Source organism: Salvelinus sp. IW2-2015, linkage group LG13 (genome assembly GCF_002910315.2).
Source record: "Salvelinus sp. IW2-2015 linkage group LG13, ASM291031v2, whole genome shotgun sequence".
NCBI classification, from domain to species: domain Eukaryota; kingdom Metazoa; phylum Chordata; class Actinopteri; order Salmoniformes; family Salmonidae; genus Salvelinus; species Salvelinus sp. IW2-2015.
Window position 1 is genome coordinate 31,704,529 of NC_036853.1, and position 26,721 is coordinate 31,731,249.

At 42.7% G+C, this 26,721-nt stretch overlaps 2 protein-coding genes across 2 annotated transcripts; both read right to left on the bottom strand.

Annotated features, from left to right (window-relative positions):
• Positions 1-833: 833 nt before the first annotated feature.
• Positions 834-4,065, bottom strand: LOC111971197 (protein mago nashi homolog). Its single transcript, XM_023997988.2, has 5 exons — positions 3,862-4,065; positions 3,404-3,462; positions 1,738-1,848; positions 1,300-1,382; positions 834-1,056 (listed from the first exon to the last, which is right to left on the bottom strand). The coding sequence occupies exons 1-5, from the start codon at positions 3,950-3,952 to the stop codon at positions 957-959; spliced, it is 444 nt and encodes a 147-aa protein (XP_023853756.1). The 5' UTR covers positions 3,953-4,065; the 3' UTR covers positions 834-956.
• Positions 4,066-11,928: 7,863 nt separating this feature from the next.
• LOC111971198 (uridine-cytidine kinase 2-A) lies at positions 11,929-25,664 on the bottom strand. Its single transcript, XM_023997989.2, has 7 exons — positions 25,508-25,664; positions 21,141-21,300; positions 20,465-20,561; positions 20,242-20,384; positions 19,940-20,037; positions 12,827-12,875; positions 11,929-12,361 (listed from the first exon to the last, which is right to left on the bottom strand). The coding sequence occupies exons 1-7, from the start codon at positions 25,610-25,612 to the stop codon at positions 12,225-12,227; spliced, it is 789 nt and encodes a 262-aa protein (XP_023853757.1). The 5' UTR covers positions 25,613-25,664; the 3' UTR covers positions 11,929-12,224.
• Positions 25,665-26,721: the final 1,057 nt, after the last annotated feature.

Below are 26,721 nucleotides of genomic sequence, written 5' to 3' on the forward strand. Positions count from 1 at the left end.
TCATCAATTCAGTGCGCAGCTGCACGTGACCCGATCGTAATACSTATGGTCAATTAGATTTGACATTCGATATCCCTATGGAGCTAAATAGAGATCAGTAAAAAACTTTTTTTTTATGTCAATAGCTCCAAATGTCAATGACTTAACCTCAAACCAACTATAAATGGTAGAAAGTCATATACAAATATTAAACGCATTTAATGAGACAAAAGGTGTACAACATGAAGTCTCATTTACATTGCATTATTTATTGACGGTCCTTAACTAGCTCCACAGATAGGCTATTCAAAGTCTAATTGGCGAAAGAAGTTGGCTAGCAAATCTAGGCCAGGATTTCCCAAACTCGCCCCCCACCCCCAGCTGTGTAGTGCTAGGGCAAAAACCAGAACGTACACCMAGGACCGAGTTTGGGAAACCCTGGTCTAGGCTACTACCAGACAAGACCTGGTCAGACAGTTTCAAGTTATCTAGAAGGGTGACTGACTGTGTACTGTTTTGGCAGTGAAAATACAAACGCGTCCCATATTTGAACACACACACATTCAAGAAACACCCAGACCAAAGAACGCAAAATCTAATTCTCAGTCCCATTTCCTAATGAGAATTGAAACAGAGGCTAAATCAGGAAGTTCAGCACACCTTTAACAACTTCCTGTTCATGTGTGCTCAGCTAAATACTGAAATAAACTGACCCCTGTATGGCAAGAGCAACAGAGTGTAGTGTGCAATTCTCCAACCTGTTTTTCATACTACCAAGATCGACCAAACCACAGCTATGGCTTCCAGTAAGTAACTTAAAAAATGTATAGATAACCAAGGCTATTAAAACATGGCATTTTTCCAATCATTTATTTAAAATTAAAAAAAGAACAAATCGATCAAAAGCAAATGTACAAATGTTGTAATCGGCGCAAACATAAAACATTTTCCAACAGAGAAAAAACCATCCACTCCTCTTAGATGGGCTTGATCTTGAAGTGTAGCCCGATGAGACTGAAGACAAGACATTTCAGATCCTGGACCAGGTAGTAGAACACGCGGAGGCCTTCTGGGTCCCTGGAAAACACATTACTTTTTTTTAAGAAGCTGGCCCCCAATTCCACATCAACCCCGCTATGCAGAACTGAGAGCATTACATAGGTGTAAGCTAGGTATAATTTACACTATTCTGCTTACATCTATGAAATCCTCAGTTCTCAACCAGTGACTACTAAATAGAGGCTAGGGGTCAATTTGGAAATTGGAGGAATATATCCTTCCAAGAGTTCCCAGATCATTTGAGGTAGTATTATTACTTACTTCGACTGGTTGACATCAATCAAGGAACCAATCTTGGAAGTTGTGAAGGAAATGTGCTCATCCCCAATGACGATCTCCAGCTCCTAAGGGTTCGGAAAAGTTAACTCTCCMCAGACACGATTAGTAATTCAAGCAACRAATAAAATAACTTTTACTAAATCATTGTAACTTTCTGGGGTTATGCCCAGGYCCCATCTTGTGCTGAAAGGGTCAGAATTGAACACCGGTTAAATGTATTTTGTTGAACAGATTTGTTTAAGTTTGATGAGGACGGGACCGAGGTCACAACCCCAGGAGGGCTAAAATAACTAAGTAAACAGGCTTGGCTAGACATTGCCAAGAGCACAATAAGTAGGAGACGCTCTGCTTTCCTCAACATACTCCATGCTTGTACAAGCATCAGTATTTATTTAGGTATGTGTGAGTGAATGGACAGACCTGTCTGCCCACTCTGTCTGGGGGTGGCCACAGTGCATCATCTTCCTTGGTGATCTCACTGTCATCTATGATCCTCTTCAGTTCCTCCATCACACTTTTGTGTACGTACGCCTGTAGTGGAGAACAATCACAATAAGGTTTTGATGGCATATTCAATAGTTTTAAGCAGCATCACACATAGAAATTGGATTGATGGGCCATACACTGATCAATGTAACCAAGAAATCCTTTAAACACTAAAGAAAAAAAGCTACATGTATAGTGTTAGTCCCATGTTTCATTATTTGAAATAAAAGATTCAAGAAACTTTCCAAAGGCACAAAAAGCTTATTTCTCAAATGCTGTGCACAAATTTGTTTGCATCTCTTAGTGAGCATTTCTCATTTGCCAAGATAATCCATCCACCTGACAGGTGTGGCATATCAAAAAGCATGATCATTACACAGATGCACCTTGTGCGGGGAATAATAAAATACCACTAAAATGTGCAGTTGTCACAACACAATGCCACAGATGTCTCAAGTTGAGGGAGCATGCAAATGGACGGCAGGAATGTCCACCAGAACTGTTGCAGAGAATTTAATGTGCATTTCTCAACCATAAACCACCTCCTTTGTCATTTTAGAAAAATGTCTGTAGGTCCAACCAGCCTGACAACCGCGGACCACGTGTAACCACACAAGCCCAGGACCTCGAAATCCAACTTCTACACCTGCAGGATTGTCTGAGACCAGCCACTGACAGCTGATGAAACTGGGTTTGCACYACCGAAGAATTTCTGCACAAACGGTCTGAAACCGTCTCAGAGAAGCTCATGTGCGTACTTGKTGTCTTCACCAGGGCCTTGAGCTGACTGCAGTTCGGTGTCATAACCAACTTCAGTGGGCAAATGCTCACCTTCGATGGCAACTGTCATGCTGGAGAAGTGTTGCGCTTCACGGATGAATCCCGGTTTCAACTGTACCGGGCAGATGGCAGACAGCATATATGGCGTTGTGTGGGCAAGCGTTTTGCTGATGTCAACTTTATGAACAGAGTGCCCTATGGTGGCGATGGGGTTATGGTATGGGCAGGCATAAACTACAGACAATGAACACAATTGCATTTTATCAATGGCAATTTCAATGCACAGAGATACCGTGATGAGATCTTGAGGCCCATTGTCGTKCCATTCATCTGACACAATCACCTCATGTTTCACCATGATAACGAACGGCCCCATGTCGCAAGGATCTGTACACAATTCCTGGAAGATGAACATGTCCMAGTTCTTCCATGGCCTGCATACTCGCCAGACATGTCACCTATTGAGCATGTTTGGGATGCTCTGGATSAACATGTACGACAGCATGTTCCAGTCCCCACCAATATCCAGCAACTTCGCACAGCGATTGAAKAGTGGGACAACATTCCACAGGCCACAATCAACAGCCTGATCAACTCTATGCGAAGGAGATGTATCGCGCTGCAAATGGCGGTTACATCAGCTACTGACATAGTTCTGAACCATGCCTCTGAACCATGCCTCTACCTTTCTTTTTAAGGTTTCTGTGAACGATACAAATCTGTATTCCCAGCAATGTGAATGAACTCTAACTCAGTAAAATATTTTAAATTGTTTCATGTTGCGTTTAATTCTTTGTTCAGTGTAAGTTTTATAAGTTACCTCTTTCCTGATCATGACATCATTCTTGTAGTTGCTGTTGTTCGCGTATCTCAGCTTACCTGAAAAGATAGTTACATTTATTGCCTTATCGTCACGTTTGTTGTGAATGCTGATACACTGCTATTGTTGAGGAGTAGTTATTTGTTTATAACTAGTTAACGTTAGTTCACAGACGTTTTTAAACCGACTGTAAACTAATCAAGCATTTTGGATACATTAGTTTGCTAACTAGCTACATAGCTAGCTGGATACAATAAATGAGTGAGGTTATGGGTAACTATGCAATTGAAGTATTTCTGAGATCATGTTATAACTTAACACACGACTACAAAAACTAGCTAATTGTGCTAAAAGAAATTAGGAAACGCAGGAAATGCCGCTAGCAAGCAGTCGTTTGCATGCTTAGCTAACGTTAGCTGGCTAATGTTGCTAATTAGTCAAATTGCCGCTTAACTTACCGTCTGGTCTAAACTCAAATTCCAAGAACTCGTGTCCAAACTTCCCCTTGTGCCCGACATAATATCTCAAATAAAAGTCACTCGTTGACATTATAAACAGCAAATTCAGAGTTTGCGCGGTCCTTGAGAATCAACGAAAGCACACTGCTTTCTTAGTGGTATTTTAGAAAATCTGAACACGCATGCGTGCTGTGGCGCTTCTCTGTGATCTCATACGAGTTGTCGCATTGCAATGATGTCATCTTCTTCGATGAGGTTTAACAGAGGTTGGCATCCAATAAATGTTGCATTACCGCCACCTACTAGACTGGAGTATAACTCCCTTATACTTTGTTTGAAAAAAAATGAACAAAAAAACGAATGAATACAACAAATACCCTACCATCTAAGGCCTACAGCCTGAAAGGATGGGACCACCACTTAACACACCCTGTACCTCTTCTGATGTCAAGTCTTGCACACCCAAATACCTCTCTGCAGCTGCCACCACAACCTCTATTGTCTGTGACTTACGGTACAACCCTGCAGTACAGTTGATAAATCAAATCAAAGTTTATTAGTCACGTGCACCGAATACAACAGATGTAGACCTTACAGTGAAATGCTTACTTACTAACCAATAGTGCGACAAAAAAGGTGTGTGTGTGTGTAGGTAAGTAAAGAAATAAAACAACAGTAAAAAGACATTTGAAAATAACAGTAGCAAGGCTATATACAGACACGGTTAGTCAGGTTTATTGAGGTAGTATGTACATGTAGGTATGGTTAAAGTGACTATGCATATATCATGAACAGAGAGTAGCAGTAGCGTAAAAAGAGGGGCTGGCGGGTGGTGGGACACAATGCAGATAGCCCAGTTAGCCAATGTGCGGGAGCACTGGTTGGTCGGGCCAATTGAGGTAGTATGTACATGAATGTATAGTTAAAGTGACTATGCATATTTGATAAACAAAGAGTAGCAGCAGCGTAAAAAGAGGGGTGGGGGGCTCACAATGCAAATAGTCCGGGTAACCATTTGGTTACCTGTTCAGGAGTCTTATGGCTTGGGGGTAAAAACTGTTGAGAAGCCTTTTTGTCCTAGACTTGGCACTCCGGTACCGTTTTCCATGCGATAGTAGAGAGAACAGTCTGTGACTGGGGTGGCTGGGGTCTTTGACAATTTTTAGGGCCTTCCTCTGACACCGCCTGGTGTAGAGGTTGTGGATGGCAGGCAGMTTTGCCCCAGTGATGTACTACCATCTGAAGTGCCTTGGGGTCGGAGACCGAGTAATTGCCRTACCAGGCAGTGATGCATCCGGTCAGGATGCTCTCGATGTTGCAGCTGTATAACCTTTTGAGCATCTCAGGACCCATGCCAAATCTTTTTAGTTTCCTGAGGGGGAATAGGCTTTGTCGTGCCCTCTTCACGACTGTCTTGGTGTGCTTGGACCATTCTAGTTTGTTGTTGATGTGGACACCAAGGAACTTGAAGCTCTCAATCTGCTCCACTACAGCTCCGTTGATGAGAATGGGGGCGTGCTCGGTGATCCTTTTTCTGTAGTCCACAATCATCTCCTTAAGTCTTGGTTACGTTGAGGGATAGGTTGTTATTCTGGCAACACCTGGCCAGGTCTCTGACCTCCTCCCTATAGGCTGTCTCGTCATTGTCGGTGATCAGGCCTACCACTGTTGTGTCGTCTGCAAACTTAATGATGGTGTTGGAGTCGTGCCTGGCCATGCAGTCGTGGGTGAACAGGGAGTACAGGAGGGGACTGAGCACGCACCCCTGGGGAGCTCCAGTGTTGAGGATCAGCGTGGCAGATGTGTTCCGTCAGGAATTCCAGGATTCAGTTGCAGAGGGAGGTGTTTATTCCCAGGTTCCTTAGCTTAGTGATGAGCTATGGTGTTGAACGCTGAGCTGTAGTCAATGAATAGCATTCTCACATAGGTGTTCCTTTTGTCCAGGTGGGAAAGGGCAGTGTGGAGTGCAATAGAGATTGCATCATCTGTGGATCTGTTTGGGCAGTATGCAAATTGTAGTTGGTCTAGGGTTTCTGGGATGATGGTGTTGATGTGAGCCATTACCAGCCTTTCAAAGCACTTCATGGCTACGGACGTGAGTGCTACGAGTCTGTAGTCAATTAGACAGGTTGCCTTTGTGTTCTTGGGCACAGGGACTTTGGTGGTCTGCTTGAAACATGTTGGTATTACAGACTCAATCAGGGACATGTTGAAAATGTCAGTGAAGACACCTGCCAGTTGGTCAGCACATGCCCGGAGCACACATCCTGGTAATCCGTCTGGCCCCGCAGCCTTGTGTATGTTGACCTGTTTAAATGTCTTACTCACGTCGGCTACGGAGAGCGTGATCACACAGTCATCCGGAACAGCTGATGCTCTCATGCATGCCTCAGTGTTGCTTGCCTCGAAGCGAGCATAGAAGTGATTTAGCTCGTCTGGTAGGCTCGTGTCACTGGGCAGCTCGCGGCTGTGCTTCCCTTTGTAGTCTGTAATAGTTTGCAAGCCCTGCCACATCCGACGAGCGTCGGAGCCGGTAACCATTGCTATAAATGCCAAAAATCCAATCTTACTGAAACATATATAACTTGTTGGTTTATCCCTTTGTACAGGTATAGATCTACTACTCACACCACCCTTCTCAGGATCACTCCCCCTTAACMCATCCTCCTCTACTTTCTTCACCACCTCAGCATATGACAACTCCTGCACTACTCTAACCCTGGAAACCTCAGCCTGCCTCTCTCGCACGGGACATTTCTGAATCCCAGCCCCATGGGCACCCCTACAATTAACACATACCACTTATTTCCCCAATGCTATACATTCCTTTGTCTCATAACCTTCTGCACACTTCTCACACCTAGGAACCTCCCTCCTACACACTGCTGCCACATGCCCATAAGCTTGACACCTGTAACAACCTAATGTATTAGGCACAAAAGCTCGTACAGGATAACTTATATATCCTATCATCACTTTGTCGGGCAAAGACTCAACATCAAAACTCAAAAGAATCATTTTTTTATTTCACCTTAATTTAACCAGGTAGGCCAGTTGTGAACAAGKTCTCATTTACAACTGCGACCTGGCCAAGATAAAGCAAAGCAGTTTGACAGAAACAACAACACAGTTACACATGGGATAAACAAATGTACAGTCAATAACACAATATAAAAATAATCTATATACAGTATGTGTAAATGTAGTAAGATTAGGGAGGTAATGCAATAAATAGGCCATAGTGGCGAAATAATTACAATTTAGCATTAACACTGGAGTGTTAGATAATGACTTCTGTTTCTCCACTCATGCCACACTGTCTGCGTCGCACCAAACAACGAGCATCACAAGCACTGGGAATCTTCCCCTTTAGTTGGTCAGCTTTCACATTTACYGCTACCCCAGTAATCACTCCTTTCAATGGCGCACTTTTCTTGAGAGCAAAATAATTCACATCTCTTGCCCCCATTCGTTGAACACAGAGCGCCTGCTCCGTCTGACCAGCAAAAACACAAACAATTATTACAACACCACTTCTGGTTACCTTCACCGATTCCACAGCACTCAACTCTGTTTTCACCCACCCTGAAACCACAGGGTGGTATTCCAGCAGCATACCACCTTGCATCCCACTGCTGGCTTGCTTCTGAAGTTAAGCAGGGTTGGTCCTGGTCAGTCCCTGGATGGAAGACCAGATGCTGCTGGAAGTGGTGTTGGAGGGCCAGTAGGAGGCACTCTTTCCTCTGGTCTAAAACATATCCCAATTCCCCAGGGCAGTGATTGGGGACACTGCCCTGTGTAGGGTGCTGTCTTTCTGATGGGATGTTAAACGGTGTCCTGACTCTCTGAGGTGATTAAAGATCCCATGGCACTTATTGTAGGGGTGTTAACCCTGGTGTCCTGGCTAAATTCCCATGCTGTCCCTCATACCATCATGGTCACCTAATCATCCCCAGTTTACAATTGGCTCATTCATCCCTGTAACTATTCCCCAGATCATTGCTGTAAATGAGAATGTGTTCTCAGTCAACTTACCTGTAACTTACCTGAATGTATCATTCAAAAGGCAAGGGTACACTTTTTCCAAAAACGTCACTCCTACTGCCACAGACTCATCTTTATCCTGACCCTCGGTGCAAGCCTCCAGCTCCGAGAACTTCACCACACCTACCACCTCCAATATTTCTGCAATGATGTCAGGATCAGCCGTGTGTGCTGTAGTGTTGCCGTGTTCAAAACAACTGGGAACTTGGAAAAATATGAGGTCAAATCATGACGTCAGTGATCTTCTGGTCGGAAAGTCCGAGCTCTAGAAAGATGCCCGAGTTGGAATTCCGAGTTCAAAACAATTTTTCTGACTCGGAGCTAGTTTTATTCCAAGTTCCCAGTTGTTTTGACCGAACTGAGGTCGGAAGTCAGAGATTTCCAAGTTCCCAGTTGTTTTGAACGCAGCATGTGGATTTTAACAGAGATACTTTGAAAGGAGGAAATATGAATCCCACCAGCCGATGAATTGAGACGTTTTACGCCCCACCCAGCCGACTGTTAACCAATCGCGTTCACGTGGTTATGCTGTGTCATGCGGTTGCTAAGAGAATCGTCACGCAATTCCTTCTAAAAGTCAGGGTATGAGTCGAAAACCTGCCTATTTTCCTCGAAAGTACGCAATGTCACGATGTTAAAGCTATATTATTTTACAGAAAACAAGTTCATTATCTCACATCTTGGAAAATATTCGTAATATTGTATTTCTTGTTGACGTAATTCATGTTAATGTTATGTTTTTGCGCAAGCGCCTAATTGACTCCCATTTACTGCTTGAAGGAGTGCACTCCTTGTCCCGTAATCTCCCAGAATGCAGCGCGCAGCCCATTGACGACGCGTGGCAACTTGGAGTTTCTCCATCTCCTCAAAACGATCTGATTTTAACCAGCGGATGTCACTTAAACCAAAGTAATAGATCGATCTTTCTATGACTAAAACACCATGTCATTTCATGATTGGGTCCCAAAGATTGGGTTTCRCTGATCTTTTATATTATTCTATTCTGCATATTCCATATTACTGGCAACCCAATTCTATTGTTTTCTCCATCTCTGAATCTTGTAAAGAAAGCACATACAMATAGCATACATAGTACAAAAACTTTATTTCATTATTTGATTGCAGTTTCTCGATACACAACCTGTTTGATAATACATTATAATACAGTTATGAATGCTCTTGTATTCATGTAGTCATATCCAGGTGTGTCAATCAGAAAATCTATCTCTAYTTTTTACTGTTGAATAATTCCAACTTTCAGGTAAACCAGTTAAGTCAATTGTCATCCCAACTTGATAGGTAACCTGCTTTTCTGTTTTACTTGTTGGTCTGGTAACAGTTYTGGTTATAGTCATACTATTTATTCCTCTCACAGGTCTCTTCCATGCTAGAGCCATGTACAACAATGCCTGAGCTATGTGTCAAAGGCCTCGTTCTTCACATACTGTATAGCAGTGGTGTAAAGTACTTAAGTAAAAATACTTTAAAGTATTACTTAAGTCGTTTTTTGAGGTATCTGTACTTTACTATTTATATTTTTGACAACTTTTACTTCACTACATTCCTAAAGAAAATAATGTACCTTTTACTCCATACCATACCTAACACCCAGAAGTACTCATTACATTTTAAATGCTTAGCAGGACAGAAAAATGGTCCAATTCACACAGTTATCAAGATCTGCCTCTGATCTGGGGGACTCACTAAACACAAATGCATCTTTTGTAAATTATGTCTGAGTGTCAGTAGTGTGCACCAGATCAGAGGCAGAAGGGATGGGGTACTTTTTCCACCACTGCTGTATAGCACATTACTATTTTCAATGTGTTTGATTCTAACATACATACAGTTAGTGTTCACACTGGGGCAGGTGACATTACTGTCTCATTGATTCACTTTTACACCCTGATCATGGAACAAATACAGTACAATAGCTAACTAGCTCTTGCAAGCAAGTAGCACATATGGTATCATGTCATTGAGTTAAATGAGCAGACATTTACAGCAGATTTCATCACCAGCATTGAAGCTAAATGTATGCAATAATACACAAACCAACATTTGAATGATTGACATAAATACAGACAATCTACATCCACAGCCTTTCGGACCATAATATATTTGAGCAAGGGAATTCATTTGTTACTGAACGTCTGCAAGATGGCTGCCTATGATAGATACTACTTGACTGACTTTTTGAAGGCCTTTGAAATGAAAGGTAATGTACATCAAATTAWAGTTAGGCCATTTCCTCCACACTTAAGTGAGGCATCGTATTACTAGTGTTTAAGGTTATATTCATAGTCTTCTCTTTTTCTTCAAAGGCAAAATCTCAAGTTCCTGTGCTGTGTGAATGTGAATCAATAAGTTCACTTTCTCTAGTTCTACATCTCACAAATTAGATAGCTAAATCATGGAGTGAACACAGTACTTTAGAAACCATTTCTCATTTCAATGATCAATCAATTTGAAGCTAATAATAAAAGTATTGGATGCACTGATGGACAACAACATTGTGACATGCCCATCATTGGCCCTGGAAATGTGAAAAAAACAAAAACACAGTATACACTTTGCATACAGGTATCAAATATTTTGAGGTAGGAAACATCACAGCAGTCAGGATTTTTTTTAAATATCTATATTTCTGAAAGCAAAACAATCTATTGTAATCGTAGACTACCCCTTTCAATACAGTACAATCTTTAGTATAACACTACTAGCACAATTCAGTGAGTGAATGTTAACAAGACCATAATCTCACTTTTTATATCAGTCTGGGAATATTGCAGTATATTTTGATTAATTTATCAGTGATGTATACAAATCAAACAATATATGGTGGGCAATTTGACGTGGAATTAAAGTATATTAATGACCCGAGAGCCTCCACCTAAAGGAAAATGTTTTGGTGATGCAAAATTGTACAAAATAATAGGAAAAAAACAAAGCACAGTTGTACATTGATGAAATACACTGTTAATTAAATATATTAATGCTTGTTGAGTCAATTGTTACTAACGTGGACAATCTCCATCTTTTTTCGTGCAAATTTACCTCAAATGATCCTGCAGTTCAAGACAACCTACAATATTTGTAGGCTTAAAACACCTCTATCAAATTAACCCTGGCAATGAAAGAACATTATGTAAAGAATATGTACTTCACTGATGTTCAGACAGAGGCAGTTCTAGTGAKCTCATCCTTCAAGAGCATGAGCTTCAAAAAACTAAAAAGTTACAAGTTGGAACCCCGAAAGAATTCAATTGACATGGGGGCATTACAAACTACCATGTAAGGGTTTCAGGCAGTTTATTTATTTGGTGGGGTTGTCAGCCACCATACACAAAACCGGTCGAGGTAAAGATTGAAAAAGACAAATTAATCTCAGTTACGTTCTCAAATTTAGGATGTTTGTTCCAAGWTGCATGGTAACAAGCAAATACCGTGAACACTGAAAAATGATTGAAAAAGAGCAACATCAAGAGGGTAAATAATACTACACTATGTACAAACTAAGAACACTGCTTTGATTTGTGAAGTCAAGTAGTTCCGTTTTTTTTCCCAGATGGAGAAAACATTAAGTTGCTTTGACCCATTGAATCGGTGAGCAAAGGCAGATAATCTGTGTAGGGCCTGAGAATTTTCCCTTTCACTAGCTCAAGAGTAGGCTTGTAACACTGAGGCAAAGGATAAAGGGTGGTAGCAGAGTAAAGGAATGTGAGAAGTGGTATCCTATACCATGTCAAACATGATTAGTGCTCTAAGGTACATGTACGTCAGTTAATCAAATAATTGCTCATTTGGAAYCTACAGAGGCGAATTGCATCCAGTTTTGCATCTCGGTTCTTGGATAGTTTCCAAGATCATGTAGTGTGTGTTTGTCTCTGAGTTCCCTCAGTAACAAATAAAATCTGTCACACGTCCTTCCTTCCATTCCAACCCAACAGTACAGAAAGACAGACAACATGACCAATCAAAATGCACTGACCACTGAACGCAGAGCAAGGGCTCAAGCTCAACCCAACTTCATCCTCATTTATTAACATCTGCAAGCTCAAAAAGGGGCCAGAATATCAAATAAAAATACATAAATAAAATAACTGCTTCACCTTTGAACTGAAACAGTTCCTTCCTCCCTTACAAAACATTTCATCATCCAGTCAAAAAAATAATAATCAAATGAAGGCCTTGCATATTCTTGCTAGAGAAAGTTTTTTTTTTTTTTTTTAATACAGTGTAGCAGGTGGTAGGTATGTACAGAGGAGCCCTCCTCCATCGATCCCTAGCTCCCTGGTGTTCAGAGAGGGCCGGTGCGGTTAGTGGGGCCGACTGCTGGACTCTGACACCTGCCGTTTCCGGGGAGTTCCGTAACCGTTAAGGCTGCCGTTCAGGCGTTTGGTCAGACCACCGTTCAGAATGTCCTGGATGTGCTGAACTATAAGGTTTATAGCAACTGTTAAGGAGAGAGAGGGGGCACATTCAGAGGACATTGAAGGATAATCTGTAACRGTGTTCCATTCCTCTTTTATTCAGATAAAATTTAAGCAGAACAAGTTCCAGAGTTTAATAACACCACATGTTGTTTTGAAAAATCTACAATTGACCTTGCCATTCCAAAACAGAGAGTCTGAAACATTCCCAGGACAAAACAGCTAATCTAGTCTGCTTCCCATGTATAGGTCTCACCAATCACAACAGCTATCTCAAGACAGTAGAATAAACAAAACAGCCATCACATTCACATCCGCCTTTAGTAAGTTTACCATCGCAGGGTAAGAGACTGGACTGATTAACAATGTCAATGACAGACTCTCTATGGGGAGATGTGTCCAAGAATGAGTCAGTGAAGTTTGTCACATAACAACCTGCTTGCTTACATAAGGCAGCAATCTTGAGAAACAAACAGCCAGAAACTCACCAAGATTATCTGCTCCTCTGGGAATGATCACGTCAGCACACTTCTTGGTCTACAGGGGGTGAAGAAATAAACATGTTTAGCAATACGATCTGAATCACATCTTAACCAAGATGGCGTAGCAGTAAGACGTGTTTGTTTTTGTCCCGTGTAAATATTCCTATTTTTTCATTTTTTTTGTACACATTCAATCTCTTTTTCCATTTTCGAATTAAATATACCTTCCGGCCTCACCCAATGTGGTAAGGATCKGCTATTTTTGAGACCTTATAACTGGAACCTCCATCAGAGGCTAGTCAGCTAATTAGCTACTAGCTATTTAGTCATTGTTAGCCTTTAGTGCAGACACCAGCCGCTTTAGCCCTGCCAGTCTGCACACCGCAACACCTGCCAGTCTGCACAGCGCGATATCAGCCCTGAGAATATTGGACTGCTTTTTTCCACTACATCACCGGATTCCTGCCGCAAGCTCTGGACCATTACACCGGATCACCCTACCGAGTGGTTATTGTGGCTAATGCCCTTGTCCAGAAGCAAGCACCAGTTAGCCTCGAGCTAGGCCCATCTCCCAGCTAGCAAACGAAGTACACCAACTACAATAACTCTTGCCAATTGGCCTGGACCCTTTGTCGACACGGAGCCCTGCCGTTCCATCACGACTGGTCTGCTGACGTATTTCGGCCGATGTGCTCTCAACCGGCCTCTGCGTCGGGGATGTCGGTGAAGACCCTTCTGCTAGCCCCGGTCCGCTAGCTTCCTGAACGCCGCGTCTCCCGCTCGCCTAGTGTAGTAACGACTACCGAACGGCTCCCCGTTTCATCTATTGCTGCTCATTGGACCCTATGATCACTCGGCTACACAGCTGATGCCTGCTGGACTGTTCATTAACACGGTACTTCATTTTGTTTATCTGTTGGCCCCAGCCTCGAACTCAGGCCCTGTGTGTAGCTAACTGACCCTCTGCCCAGTCATCGCCATTTACCAGTTGTTGTTGTATTACCCATTGTCTGAGCTCTCCCACTCAACACCTGCGATTGCTTTATGACTCTTTCGAATGTCAATATGCCTTGTATACTGTTGTTTAGGGTAGCTCTCACTGTTTTATTTTACTGCGGAGCCCCTAGTCCCGCTCAACATGCCTCAGATAGTTCCTTTGCCCCACCCCACACACACGCAGAGACCACACCTAGCTTAACTGGCGCCTCCAGGGATGCAACCGCTCTCATCGTCACTCAATGCCTGGGTTTACCTCCACTGTACTCACACCTTACCATACCCTTGTCTGTACATTATGCCCTGAATCTATCCTACTATGCCCAGAAATCAGCTACTTTATTTCGCTGTTCCCAATGCACTAGACGACCAGTTCTTATAGCCTTTAGCAGTACCCTCATCCTCCTCATCTGGTGATGTAGAGGTTAACCCAGGCCCTGTGTGTTCCCAGGCGCTCTCACTTGTTGACTTCTGTAACCGTAAATGCCTTGGGTTCATGCATGTTAACATCAGTAGCCTGCTCCCTAAGTTTGCCTTACTCACCGCTTTAGCACACTCTGCCAACCCGGATGTTTTAGCCGTGTCTGAATCCTGGCTTAGAAAGACCACCAAAAACTCAGAAATTTTCATCCCCAATTAAAACATTTTCCGTCAAGAYAGAACTGCTAAAGGGGGCAGAGTTGCAATCTACTGCAGAGATAGTCTGCAGAGTTCTGTCATACTATCCAGGTCTATGCTCAAACAGTTCGAGCTTCTACTTTAAAAAAGCTCTCTCTCCAGAAATAAGTCCCTCACTGTTGCTGCTTGTTATAGACCCCCCTCAGCCCCCAGCTGTGCCCTGGACACCATAAGTGAATTGATTGCCCCCTATCTATCGTCAGAGTTCRTACTGCTAGGCGACCTAAACTGGGATATGCTTAACACCCCGGCCGTCCTACAATCTAAGCTAGATGCCCTCAATCTCACACAAATGATCAAGGAACCTACCAGGTACAACCCCAAATTCGTAAACATGGGCACTCTCGTAGGTATCATCCTGACCAACCTGCCCTCTAAACACACCTCTGCTGTCTTCAACCAGGATCTCAGTGATCACTGCCTCATTGCCTGCGTCCGTTATGGGTCTGCAGTCAAACGACCACCCCTCATCACTGTCAAACGATCCCTAAAACACTTCCGCGAGCAGGCCTTTCTAGCTGACCTCATCCCGTCAATAGAGGATGCCTGGTTGTTCTTTAAAAGGGCTTTCCTCACCATCTTAAATAAGCATGCCCCTTTCAAAAAATGCAGAACTAAGWACAAATAAAGCCCTTGGTTCACTCTAGACTTGACTGCCCTTGACCAGCACAAAAACATCCTGTGGCGTACTGCACTAGCATCGAATAGTCCCCGCGATATGCAACTTTTCAGGGAAGTCAGGAACCAATATTCAGTTAGTTAGGAAAGCAAAGGCTAGCTTTACAAACTAACAGAAATTTGCATCCTGCAGTACTAATTCCAAAAGGTTTTGGGACACTAAAGCATGGAGAATAAGAGCAGCACCTCCCAGCTGCACCGAGGCTAGGAAACAATGTCACTACTGATAAATCCACAACAATTGAGAATTTCAATAAGCATTTCTCTACGGCTGGCCATGCTTTCCACCTGGCTACCCCAACCCCGGCCAACAGCTCTGCACCCCCCGCAGCAACTGGCCCAAGCCTCCCCCAATTCTCCTTCACCCAAATCCAGACAACTGATGTTCTGATAGAGCGGCAAAATCTGGATTCCTACAAATCAGCTGGGCTAGACAATCTGGACCCTCTCTTCCTAAAATTATCTGCCGCCATTGTTGCAACCCCTATTACTGGTCTGTTCAACCGCTTTCGTATCGTCTGAGATTCCTAAAGATTGGAAAGGGGCCGCGGTCATCCCCCTCTTCAAAGGGTGATACACTTTAGACCCAAACTGTTACAGATCTATATCCATCCTGCCCTGCCCTGCCCAAGTCTTTGAAAGCCAAGTCAATAAACAGATCACTGACCATTTCGAATCCCACCGTACCATTTCCGCTATGCAATCCGGTTTCCGAGCTGGTCACGGGTGCACCWCAGCCACACTCAAAGTCTAAACGACATCATAACCGCCATCGATAAAAGACAGTACTGTGCAGCTGTATTCGTCGACATGGCCAAGGCTTTCGACTCTGTCAATCACCGTATTCTTTTCGGCAGACTTGGTTTCTCAAATGACTGCATCGCCTGGTTCACCAACTACTTCTCAGATAGAGTTCAGTGTGTCAAATCGGAGGGCCTATTGTCCGGTTCAATTCTCGGGCCGACTCTTCTCTGTATATATCAGTGATGTCGCTGTTGCTGCGGGTGATTCTCTGATCCACCTCTACRCAGAMGACACCATTCTATATACTTCTGACCCTTCTTTGGACACTGTTAACAAACCTCCAAACGAGCCTCAATGCCATACAACACTCCTTCCGTGGCCTCCAAYTGTTTTAAATGCTAGTAAAACTAAATGCATGCTCTTCAACCGATCGCTGCCCGCACAACTAGCATCACTACTCTGGACGGTTCTGACTTAGAATATGTGGACAACTACAAAAACCTAGGTGTCTGGTTAGACCGTAAACTCTCCTTCCAGACTCACATTAAGCATCTCCAATCCAAAATTAAATCTAGAATCGGCTTCCTATTTCACAACAAAGCTTCCTTCACTCATGCTGCCAAACATACCCTCGTAAAACTGACTATCCAACCGATCCTCGAYTTCGGCTGTGTCATTTACAAAATAGCCTCCAACACTCTACTCTGCAAATTGGATGCAGTCTATCACAGTGCCATCCATTTTGTCACCAAAGCCCCATATACTACACACCACTGCGACCTGTATCCTCTCGTTGGCTGGTCCTCGCTACATATTCGTCACCAAACCCACTGGCTCCAGGTCATCTGTAAGTCTTTGCTAGGTAAAGCGCCGCCTTATCTCAGCTCACTGGTCTCCATAGCAACACCCACCCGTAGCACGCACTCCAGGAAGTTATTTCACTGGTCATCCACAAAGCCAACACCTCCATTGGCCACTTTCCTTCCAGTTCTTTGCTGCCAATGCCTGGAACGAATTGCAAAAAAATATATAATAATAAAAATAATAACGAATATTTACTTATATACACTGCTCAAAAAAATAAAGGGAACACTTAAACAACACAATGTAACTCCAAGTCAATCACACTTCTGTGAAATAACTGTCCACTTAGGAAGCAAACACTGATTGACAATAAAGTTACATGCTGTTGTGCACATGGAATAGACAAAAGGTGGAAATTATAGGCAATTAGCAAGCAACCCCAAAAAAGGAGTGATTCTGCAGTGGGTGACCACAGACCACTTCTCAGTTCCTATGCTTCCTGGCTGATGTTTTGGTCACTTTTGAATGCGTGGCGGTGCTCTCACTCTAGTGGTAGCATGAGACGTCTGTCTACAACCCACACAAGTGGCTCAGGTAGTGCAGTTCATCCAGGAGGGCACATCAATGCGAGCTGTGGTAAAAGGTTTGCTGTGTCTGTCAGCGTAGTGTCCAGAGCATGGAGGCGCTACCAGGAGACAGGCCAGTACATCAGGAGACGTGGAGGAGGCCGTAGGAGGGCAACAACCCAGCACAGGACCGCTACCTCCGCCTTTGTGCAAGGAGGTGCACTGCCAGCGCCCTGCAAAATGACCTCCAGCAGGCCACAAATGTGCATGTGTCTGCATGTGTCTGCTCCAACGGTCAGAAACAGACTCCATGAGGGTGTATGAGGGCCCGACGTCCACAGGTGGGGGTTGTGCTTACAGCCGTGGGGGTTGTCCCAACACCGTGCAGGACGTTTGGCATTTGCCAGAGAACACCAAGATTGGCAAATTCGCCACTGGCGCCCTGTGCTCTTCACAGATGATAGCAGGTTCACACTGAGCACATGTGACAGACGTGACAGAGTCTGGAGACGCCGTTGAGAACGTTCTGCTGCCTGCAACATCCTCCAGCATACCGGTTTGGCGATGGGTCAGTCATGGTGTGGGGTGGCATTTCTTTGTGGGGCCGCACAGCCCTCCATTGTGCTCGCCAGAGTAGCCTGACTGCCATTAGGTACCGAGATGAGATCCTCAGACCCTTGTGAGACCATATGCTGACACATGCACATTTGTGGCCTGCTGGAGGTCATGTTTGCAGGGCTCTGGCAGTGGCACCTCCTTGCACAAAAGGCGGAGGTAGCGGTCCTGCTGCTGGGTTGTTGCCCCCTACGGCCTCCTCACATCTCCTGATGTACTGGCCTGTCTCCTGGGTAGCGCCTCCATGCTCTGGACACTACGCTGACAGACACAGCAAAACCTTCTTCGCACAGCTCGCATTGATTTGCTATCCTGATGAACTGCACTACCTGAGCCACTTGTGTGGGTCTGTAGAACTCCGTCTCATGCTACCACTAGAGTGAGAGCACCGCCAGCATTCAAAAGTGACCAAAACATCAGCCAGGAAGCATTAGGAACTGAGAAGTGGTCTGTGGTCACCACCTGCAGAATCACTCCTTTTTTGGGTGTCTTGCTAATTGCCTATAATTCCACCTTTTGTCTATTCCATTTGCACAACAGCATGTGAAATTTATTGTCATCAGTGTTGCTTCCTAAGTGGACAGTTTGATTTCACAGAAGTGTGATTGACTTGGAGTTACATTGTGTTGTTTAAGTTCCCTTATTTTTTTGAGCAGTGTATATATATATATTTTTTTTAAATAAAAATTTCACTGAAGTTGGAGACTATATCTCCCTCACTAACTTAAGCATTATTGTCAAGCAGCTTACTGATCGCTGAAGCTGTACACAGCCCATCTGTAAATAGCCCATCCATCCAACCAACCACCTACCCCATATTTGTTTTTCTGCACACCGGTATTTCTACTTGCACATCCTCAACTGCACATATCACTCCAGTGTTAATTGCTAAATTGTAACTACTTCGCCACTGTGGCCTATTTATTGCCTTACCTCATTTGCACACACTGTATACAGATTTTTCTACCGTGTTGTAGACTGTACGTTTGTTATCCCATGTGTAACTGTGTTGTTTTTGTCACACTGCTTTGCTTCATCTTGGCCAGGTAGCAGTTGTAAATGAGAACTTGTTCTCAACCGGCCTAACTGGTTAAATATATATATATATATATTTTTCTTTTAAGAATCAGGGCCAGGGTGTTCAATACCATTTAAGAGGAGGTCAGAGACGACTGACAATAACCAGGTTTCTAGCCAACTTTTTTATGCGAGTATAGTACATGTCAGAAAAAAAAAATTGTCACTACAGGCCAGATGGAAACAACAAATGTCTGTAAACTTTCCAACTGTCAACAAAATACGCTTGAAAAGGTGGGATCTTTTCATGTCTGTAAAATGTATTGTGAGAAACGGTGATGGAAACTATGAGCAAATATTGATATAATAACCATCATATTTTATATGATAAACTTGGAGTCACGCAATGATATGTTGTGTGGTCCTCCCACTATGACTCAGGAAAGCTTGCAGTTTATTAGGCTACAGATTAAATAAGCTACGATGAACTTCACAGGGTGGTGAAAATGCAGCTTGATGCTTCTTTCCAATAAATATCGAGCGTCTTATTCTGGTGACACGATCGAGTCTTGGATGCCGTTTAACAAATAAAAATAATCTTACTTTTTTTAAATCCATAATAATCTCATCATGTAGGCTATACCTGCACTGTATCTGAGAGCTGTTGGCTAAAGCGCACGTGCCAAGACAAGAGTGGGTATATTCGCTAAATAACAAGTTTTGTAGCGACAAAACCATCAGTAGAGTTGAAAATGCGATGGAAACCCATTTAWCTTGTATTTTTTATTTGGTACATGGGAATTTAACCGCAAAAGTAATTTTTATGTGCACTACATCACGCACAGCCTTTATCCACAACAAGTCAATTTAATGGAAACATATCTTGCTTGAAAATGCAGATTTGAGAATATTCGCATGAAAATCTGTCGACAAGTGGATGGAAACCTAGCTATTGATATAATTTGATTGATCCAAGGCTCTTAGAATACGTGTTGTGGCAGTATCATAGCTAGGTACTCACTGGCAGACAGAACTCTTCAAAGGCTGGCTTAACAAAGGTTATGTATTGCGTTAGCACCTGCTCCAGGTCCCTTCCTCGCTCGCTGATGTCTCGGAGCACTGGGGAGGGAACACAGAACAGGAGTGGAGCTTTCAGTATGATTTCACAGAAAAGATTCTTACAAAACTAGTAGACTTCTACACCCGGTTCCCATTCATGCCCTCCAGGCCCTGTATTGGAAGCCCCCTGGTGTTTTTGTACAACTCACAAGTTTGATGCGTTTCATCCAATGAAATAGTGAATATATATGTCTAAGGTTTCACCCCTGCGTGAGAGCCGTGTGTCTGCGTCTGTGTCCACAAACAGCTTCATCTGGAACAGGTCCCGGATCTCCTGGGAGTAGAACATCAGGATGCCCTCGAACAGCACCACATCTGCTGGGTACACCGTCACCGCCTCTTCCTTCCTGACACAYACACCAGAGAGAGGACAATGTGTATGAGATGAGATGAGTGAGTGAGTGGAGTGAGTGTCCTAACCACTGACCTGGAATGGGTGACAAAGTCATACACTGGGATCTGCACTGTTTGGCCCTCCAAAATGTCCCACAACGTTTTGACGATGAGCTCATTGTCAAATGCATCTGAGAAGAGAGAGAGAGCAAAGGCACTCAGAACAATGTCTATGTTTCTGCTGGTGCCACTGTGCCAGGCCATAGGATCTAGATCTAATCCCACAAGGTGGCATGTTGCTATGGGGATAGCATCTGTGCTGATATGCAACCTATTTAGTGAACTACTTTTGACCAGGGCCCAAACATTATCTACCACACTGTCTGAGACAGACTCTGCTACACATTCTACCAGGGGCACYGCTGCTAAGTATGTACTCTGAATGAGACAGATTTTCAATACAGCAGTCATTGGCCCCAAGGCAGGACATGTAGAAACCTTTAGTTCTCTCCAGGAATTATGGTAATTCTATTTCTAAGAACTAGGGGGAAAAGCCCAACAGAAGTATCCTTTGAGTATCAACTCAACAACGCAACTATTTATCTTCAATGAGAGAGCAAAGGGATGTGAGAAACTATTCGTACATTTTTTTTTACACTGGAAAGCAAGCAAGGGATAAAGCTACAGTTGCCAGTTGTTAACATATACCATACGACTACGATTTAGCGATTGACACAGTATACAGATAAATAAATAGACTAGATAAATACCTGGGTGGTCGAAGTTGAACTGTCCCTTCAGTGCTTTGGCCTTCTGGTCCGGTGTGAGGACCCTGTAGAAGCTGTCTTGGCTGAGAATGGCCACCTGGCGCTGGTGATGGTCAATCTTGTTCTGGCCAAGCAGCTCCATGATCTTACCGCAGACAGACGACTGGCCATGGGCAGAGGGAGGAGCGAGAGTGACAGTTAATTCTGTCAGATAGATAACACTATCTGAAGTAAATTGTGACCCATAAAGATGTAAGAGTGGAGTTGTGTTCACTGAGCTATGGAGATATTGAATATATTGGTACCAGACTATTACATAGATTTACAGACAGTACAGAAGAAGCCAAATCTGCAGCAATGTGCAATAGCTCTCATTTAAAATGTTCTTCGATGTTTGCAATACTCTGACCTATTTTACAACTAGAATCCTCATTCACTCATAGGGCCTCTCTATGACTTAGGGCCCCTGGGTGTGGTCACCTTGCTGGCTTCTAGTTGACTACATCACGCSTGGCTAACCTCTGTCACTTCCTCCTTSTTCGTTTAGGAAGTGCAGCATTCTTTTACATTGGAAAATATACTAATATTAATAATTCCAAAAGGGAACTACCCCATCCCTACTGATCTCGCAGTACAGCCCAAAGGACATGTCTCTATGGTTCATTAGCCAATTCAAGGAAGAGGAGAGTGGGCCTACAGCAAATAGGATAATTAGATCAGTAATGAGGATCTCACATTATCACAACACTGTTGGATGGAACCTTGGAAGAAATTACTTGGCTGAAATCACTTAAAAAAAAATAATTCAACACATAAAGTCTTGTAACATTATTTAACACATGACGTCCAAACCAGACTTGTGTCATTGAGAACAGTAAAGCTGCTACAGACCAAGTCTGTGGCACACCACAGTAGACAGGATGTCGGTCAGTCAATATCGAGGTGCTATTCTTAGACCACTGCACCTACACGTGTCACCAGCCATGATAATCTAACTGCTTGCTCCAGGCCTAATAGAGAACAGAATAAGAGATGACTGGCAACAGACATTAGGGTCAAGTTGAACTTGTTGTTAGAGAAGGGAAAATGTATTGCAGCAGAAGAGGAAAATGCATGCTAGCAATCAGTGAAAAATACATTAGTGTCTCCATGAAAAGAGCTCAGACAGGGCAAAGATAATACAAGATGATGAAGCAGAATATATTTGTCTGGAGTCAATCCACATTTATAAATGAGTCGTTTATAAATGAGTCTAGATTAAGAGGGAATAGTTCAAGGATGTMAAATAAGGGGCATTACAAGATTCATGCAGCCACAATATGTTATTTGATGGGACTCACTGTACTTAGTCACCAGTCCGGGTCACACTCTCAATCCATTTAACTAATAATCCGCAAGTTGGGCCTGGGCCCTACAGACTTCATACACACAACCTAAAGTGAAACTGCATTGTCTCTCCAGACTTCCCAGAAAAGTTTGTCAGAAGAAGAAAAAAACACTGTTGGATAAACAGGTGGCTCTACTGGTCGTTTCTCTCTTTCGTTTGTTGTGGGGTATGATACCAAGAAATATTACACGCAAAGGAACGTCAAGTGGACCACAATTCATGCTCTAGAACAGCCTTTCATAGAGGATGTGAATTACTCAATTTCTTATCTGCATTTATTTTCTTCACAAACCTTCTACGAAATGAATCTACAAAAAATTACAAAGCAAACAAATGTTAGGGAGATGATTGTCAGGTTAGTGCTTGTGAGGTTTCTGAGAGCTCCAACTCTCCCAATACCAGACCCCTTTGTCATTTCACATTTCTTTCAAGCCCTTAATAAAACAGTGATTGCCGAAACTGCTCTTGGTCACAAAAGACCAGGCCAGGTCTCTTACCCAGGGATGGGTCAGTCAGACATACCTTCAAAGTCTGCCTCTTCTATTGCCCACGCTGACTAAACATTCCCCTGCCCCAGTTCAAAATTCTATTGTCTCCMAAAAAAGCTAAACTGCAGTTTACCCTGCAATCCTACGTCAGAGGTACATAAAGACAATTGACAAGCTATGTCATGATCAGTTACAGTGGGTATAGCAATCTGTACTGTAAAAGGAAAAACATATTTTTTTCTTTTTCTTACATGGTCAGCTCACTGGCTGTTATGACAAAACACAGCTGAAGGTCAARTAAACATCGCTGGGAAGGAACAGTAAAATTGTGCCTGACTGACAGTAGGCCTACTAGTGATGGGGGATTATTATTTTTGATGACATAAAGTATCATTTTGACCATATTGCAATATTATTTTTGCGTTGGTTTACTGTACTCCAGTATTTCTCCTTCATAGATTGTACTCCATCTAATTTTTAAATAGGGAGCCCATTTGTTTTCAGAACTTTTATTTCTCTCGTCACTCTGCAGTAGACATATGGTGAGCAATATGTTTGGAACATCGAATCGCAATARAATTACAGAATCGAATTGCTATATATGGTATTGCAATACATAATGTATCGGCACCTAAGTAYCGCGATGAGGTCCCAGGCAATTCTCAGCCCTAAGGCCTACTGTGCTAACCCGAACCGTAGGCTATTGTGCTGGCTTGGATATTTCAGGAAATATGGTGGATGCATAACCAGGCTAGCAGAGTGAGGCTCTCCCCGGCTCAGTAGGCCTATAGTGTACACAGTTCCACAATATGACTCGTGACAAGAAATGGGTTTGACCATAATAAATCCTCCCTTGTCTTATTAAATCATATTCAAAACACGATAAAAAAAAACAACATATGCAACCTTCGAAAAAGATAGAGGGATACTCATTCAAATCTTTGAGAGACAGCAGACTACACAATACAGCAGAGGACATAGCTGCAAGGCCATCGGCCATTTCAGGGGACTGTTTAGGACTGTCTCAGGTAGACAGTGAAAAACAAAAACAGAAAAACAAGAGATAACAGTCACTTTCTTCAGAGGGGTGGGGGGAGGTGCATTTGAAAGGCCATATGTTTAGACTACCTGTTTACCTAACCAGACAGACAATTGKAAATATAAGTGTGCTAGATTATAAAGTGACGTCTGTATTATTCACAATATGACTTTGGCATGGTTGAATTCTTGATTCTGTAAAGAACACTTATTATTTACTGTACCATGATGAACAGTAGCCTACATGGAAAAAGCCGCAACAGATTGACGTAGACTGAGGCTCACCTCCTTACASGTTATGAGGTAAGATGTGACACATATTACGCAAGACAGTAGGCTACAGTGAGAAGATGGGCTAAAACTGCTTTTCCAATCGAAATTCCAGATCACACTTATAGGCGATGTCATGGCGACGCTGGATAGCTAAACTCATGCGTAGTAASACGTCATCTGGTCTAACGGTCGTATCGCGCATGTGCAAGCCATCAACTCAGACACTCCGGACTAAAGCTGTTTGACAAAAATGAAACATTTCAGTTTGTCACTTTGGAGTAATAACATGTTCAAATACTAAAGACATTACCTCGAATCTACCTCGTGCCTTTTGGTTTCTAGAAAATGAACTACTAAGGAAGATTTTATTTTACTTCTCATTGATTTTTCAAACCCCAAACCCTGACCTAGTCTGTTTGGCAAGCGTTCGATGTTGCGCCTCGGTTTAGAATTTTTATTTATTTTACTGTGCCGCGAATTATGGCGCATAGGCAGTTTTCACTGCTCGCCAGATGTAATCAGCTGGTCCTGTCGACGCATTAGAAAGTGAATATTAACAGTGGGCGGACTGGAGCTCAACGCCACTTTTTCTTAATGAATAAGAAATCAAATGATTTCAGCACCCGTTMTGAAATCAGTAGTTTTTGATAAACTAAAATTGTATATGMTGTTTTAGCTCCAGTCCGCCCACACTAGTCGCCGCTCAACTCCATCGTAAATCGTTGAGTTTAGTTGGCTAAGCAAAGTATTGCTTTTCGGTTCTGTCGATTGTCATAAATGCCCTTTCTGAATTTAATAAACCACAGGAGTAGATTCCTCTCAAAATCCTTGTTTCATATAGGTTTGTGTTAATATTTAATTATTTGTACACGAATTRATAGGGCTATAGATGTTATAGACAAAGACATGAATGCAAGTTGGATTAAGGTCAGTTCTCTACAGCCACATAAGTGGGTTAAATTATTGCCAAACAGGGCCTATTCCTATACACGCTTTAAAAATGTCAATGTTTTTCCAGRAATTATTAAAGAACAAACTAGCTTTAATGGAACAAATTAATTCATTGGTCTGTCATGACAGGAGCCACGCGGTCAGGGAGTTCTCATCTTTCAACCACGTTGACAATTCAGTGTTTCAAATAAAAACATTACATTTCTAATTAATAAAAAAATCACAATGCCAACCTTGCCGCTGGCAGTCCCTCCGGCTACCCCGATGATGAAAGGTTGCCGAATAGCATTCTCGTTTTCGGCTTGACTGTCCACCCTTGTCTCGCTGTCGCCTGCCATGCTTGCTATAAACGCATACAGAAGCACKGAGGTGGTTTTGCTCCAATTGAGCTCCTCCCCTCTTTTCAGTTGTGCGTTTGCTTTGATGCTATGAGTATGCCTGGATATCAATCCGGTCTTTTGTAAACTACTTGAAATGCAGAACCTTCACATCAGGTTATGTGTTATTGCAATTCAATTATCGTTAAAGATGCACTCCAGGATCTTAAAGGTGACAGGCAAAGGTCTCCATAAATACCTTAACACTTAATAACAATGCTCATGCAGGCTTCATTAAAAAGTCCTCAACAGCATTTTTGTGTATCACAACATTTTGGCTTTCATTTCTAGTTTTTGGTGAAGATGTCATTTTCTGGGCATAAAATGCAAGGATGACATCATTATTAGGCAAAAAGAAAGAACAATGCCCTTACTGCAAGCAACACAAGCTACAGACATAGCTTTTGTGAGCCCTTTTCTGGATCAAAAATGAAACAAATTATACTGACATGATGTGAGAAGACACTTGTACATCTGGGGAAAATACATGTATGTCAACAACGATCACTCATATGCAGATAATGAGATCTGGCTAGTTAGCTAGCTATAGCCAGTCAGTGAATTCCCAATCAATCTGATGTTGTGGCTGCAGTTCAAACAGCCAATACTAGCTAGCTAAAGTTTTGAGTTGATAATAAATTATTGGATGACACAACACATGTATAAGTTGGCTAGCTAATAAACTTAGCAGAAATAGCTATTGCTTCCCTAGAATAAAACTATAGGCTAGCATTGATGCTGTGGCAGCTAGCTAACTAACCAAAACGTGGCTAACTACCACATGAAAATAATACAGCTATGGTAATTCTGGTTAGCTAAATGTTACCATATAGCAAGACCCTTTCTGTTAAATGTACTGGTTAGCTTGCTGGGTAGCTAGCAAATGTTAGCTAGCCCAAATGTGTATAGATTATAGCTAGCTAGCATAGAAATACCCAACAATAATCCATGTGCCTACAATAAGTACTCAGTTTTATTCACACGTAACAGACAACCAACAAATTTGAATTTGTTTTGTGACAGCAATATTACAGACAAGACAAATTGTAGACTATAGCATGGGATACAAC

What these genes read in the sequence shown, in the direction of transcription:
- LOC111971197 (XM_023997988.2), bottom strand. Translation starts at nt 3,952, where the DNA reads ATGTCAACGAGTGACTTTTATTTGAGATATTATGTCGGGCACAAGGGG. An exon ending in ATGTCATGATCAGGAAAGAG is followed by an intron (nt 1,849 to 3,403) that starts GTAACTTATAAA and finishes TCTCCACTACAG; the next exon opens with GCGTACGTACACAAAAGTGT. An exon ending in CAGACAGAGTGGGCAGACAG is followed by an intron (nt 1,383 to 1,737) that starts GTCTGTCCATTC and finishes CCGAACCCTTAG; the next exon opens with GAGCTGGAGATCGTCATTGG.
- LOC111971198 (XM_023997989.2), bottom strand. Translation starts at nt 25,612, where the DNA reads ATGGCAGGCGACAGCGAGACAAGGGTGGACAGTCAAGCCGAAAACGAG. An exon ending in GAGGGACTGCCAGCGGCAAG is followed by an intron (nt 21,301 to 25,507) that starts GTTGGCATTGTG and finishes GCCCATGGCCAG; the next exon opens with TCGTCTGTCTGCGGTAAGAT. An exon ending in CACACGGCTCTCACGCAGGG is followed by an intron (nt 20,038 to 20,241) that starts GTGAAACCTTAG and finishes TTCCCTCCCCAG; the next exon opens with TGCTCCGAGACATCAGCGAG.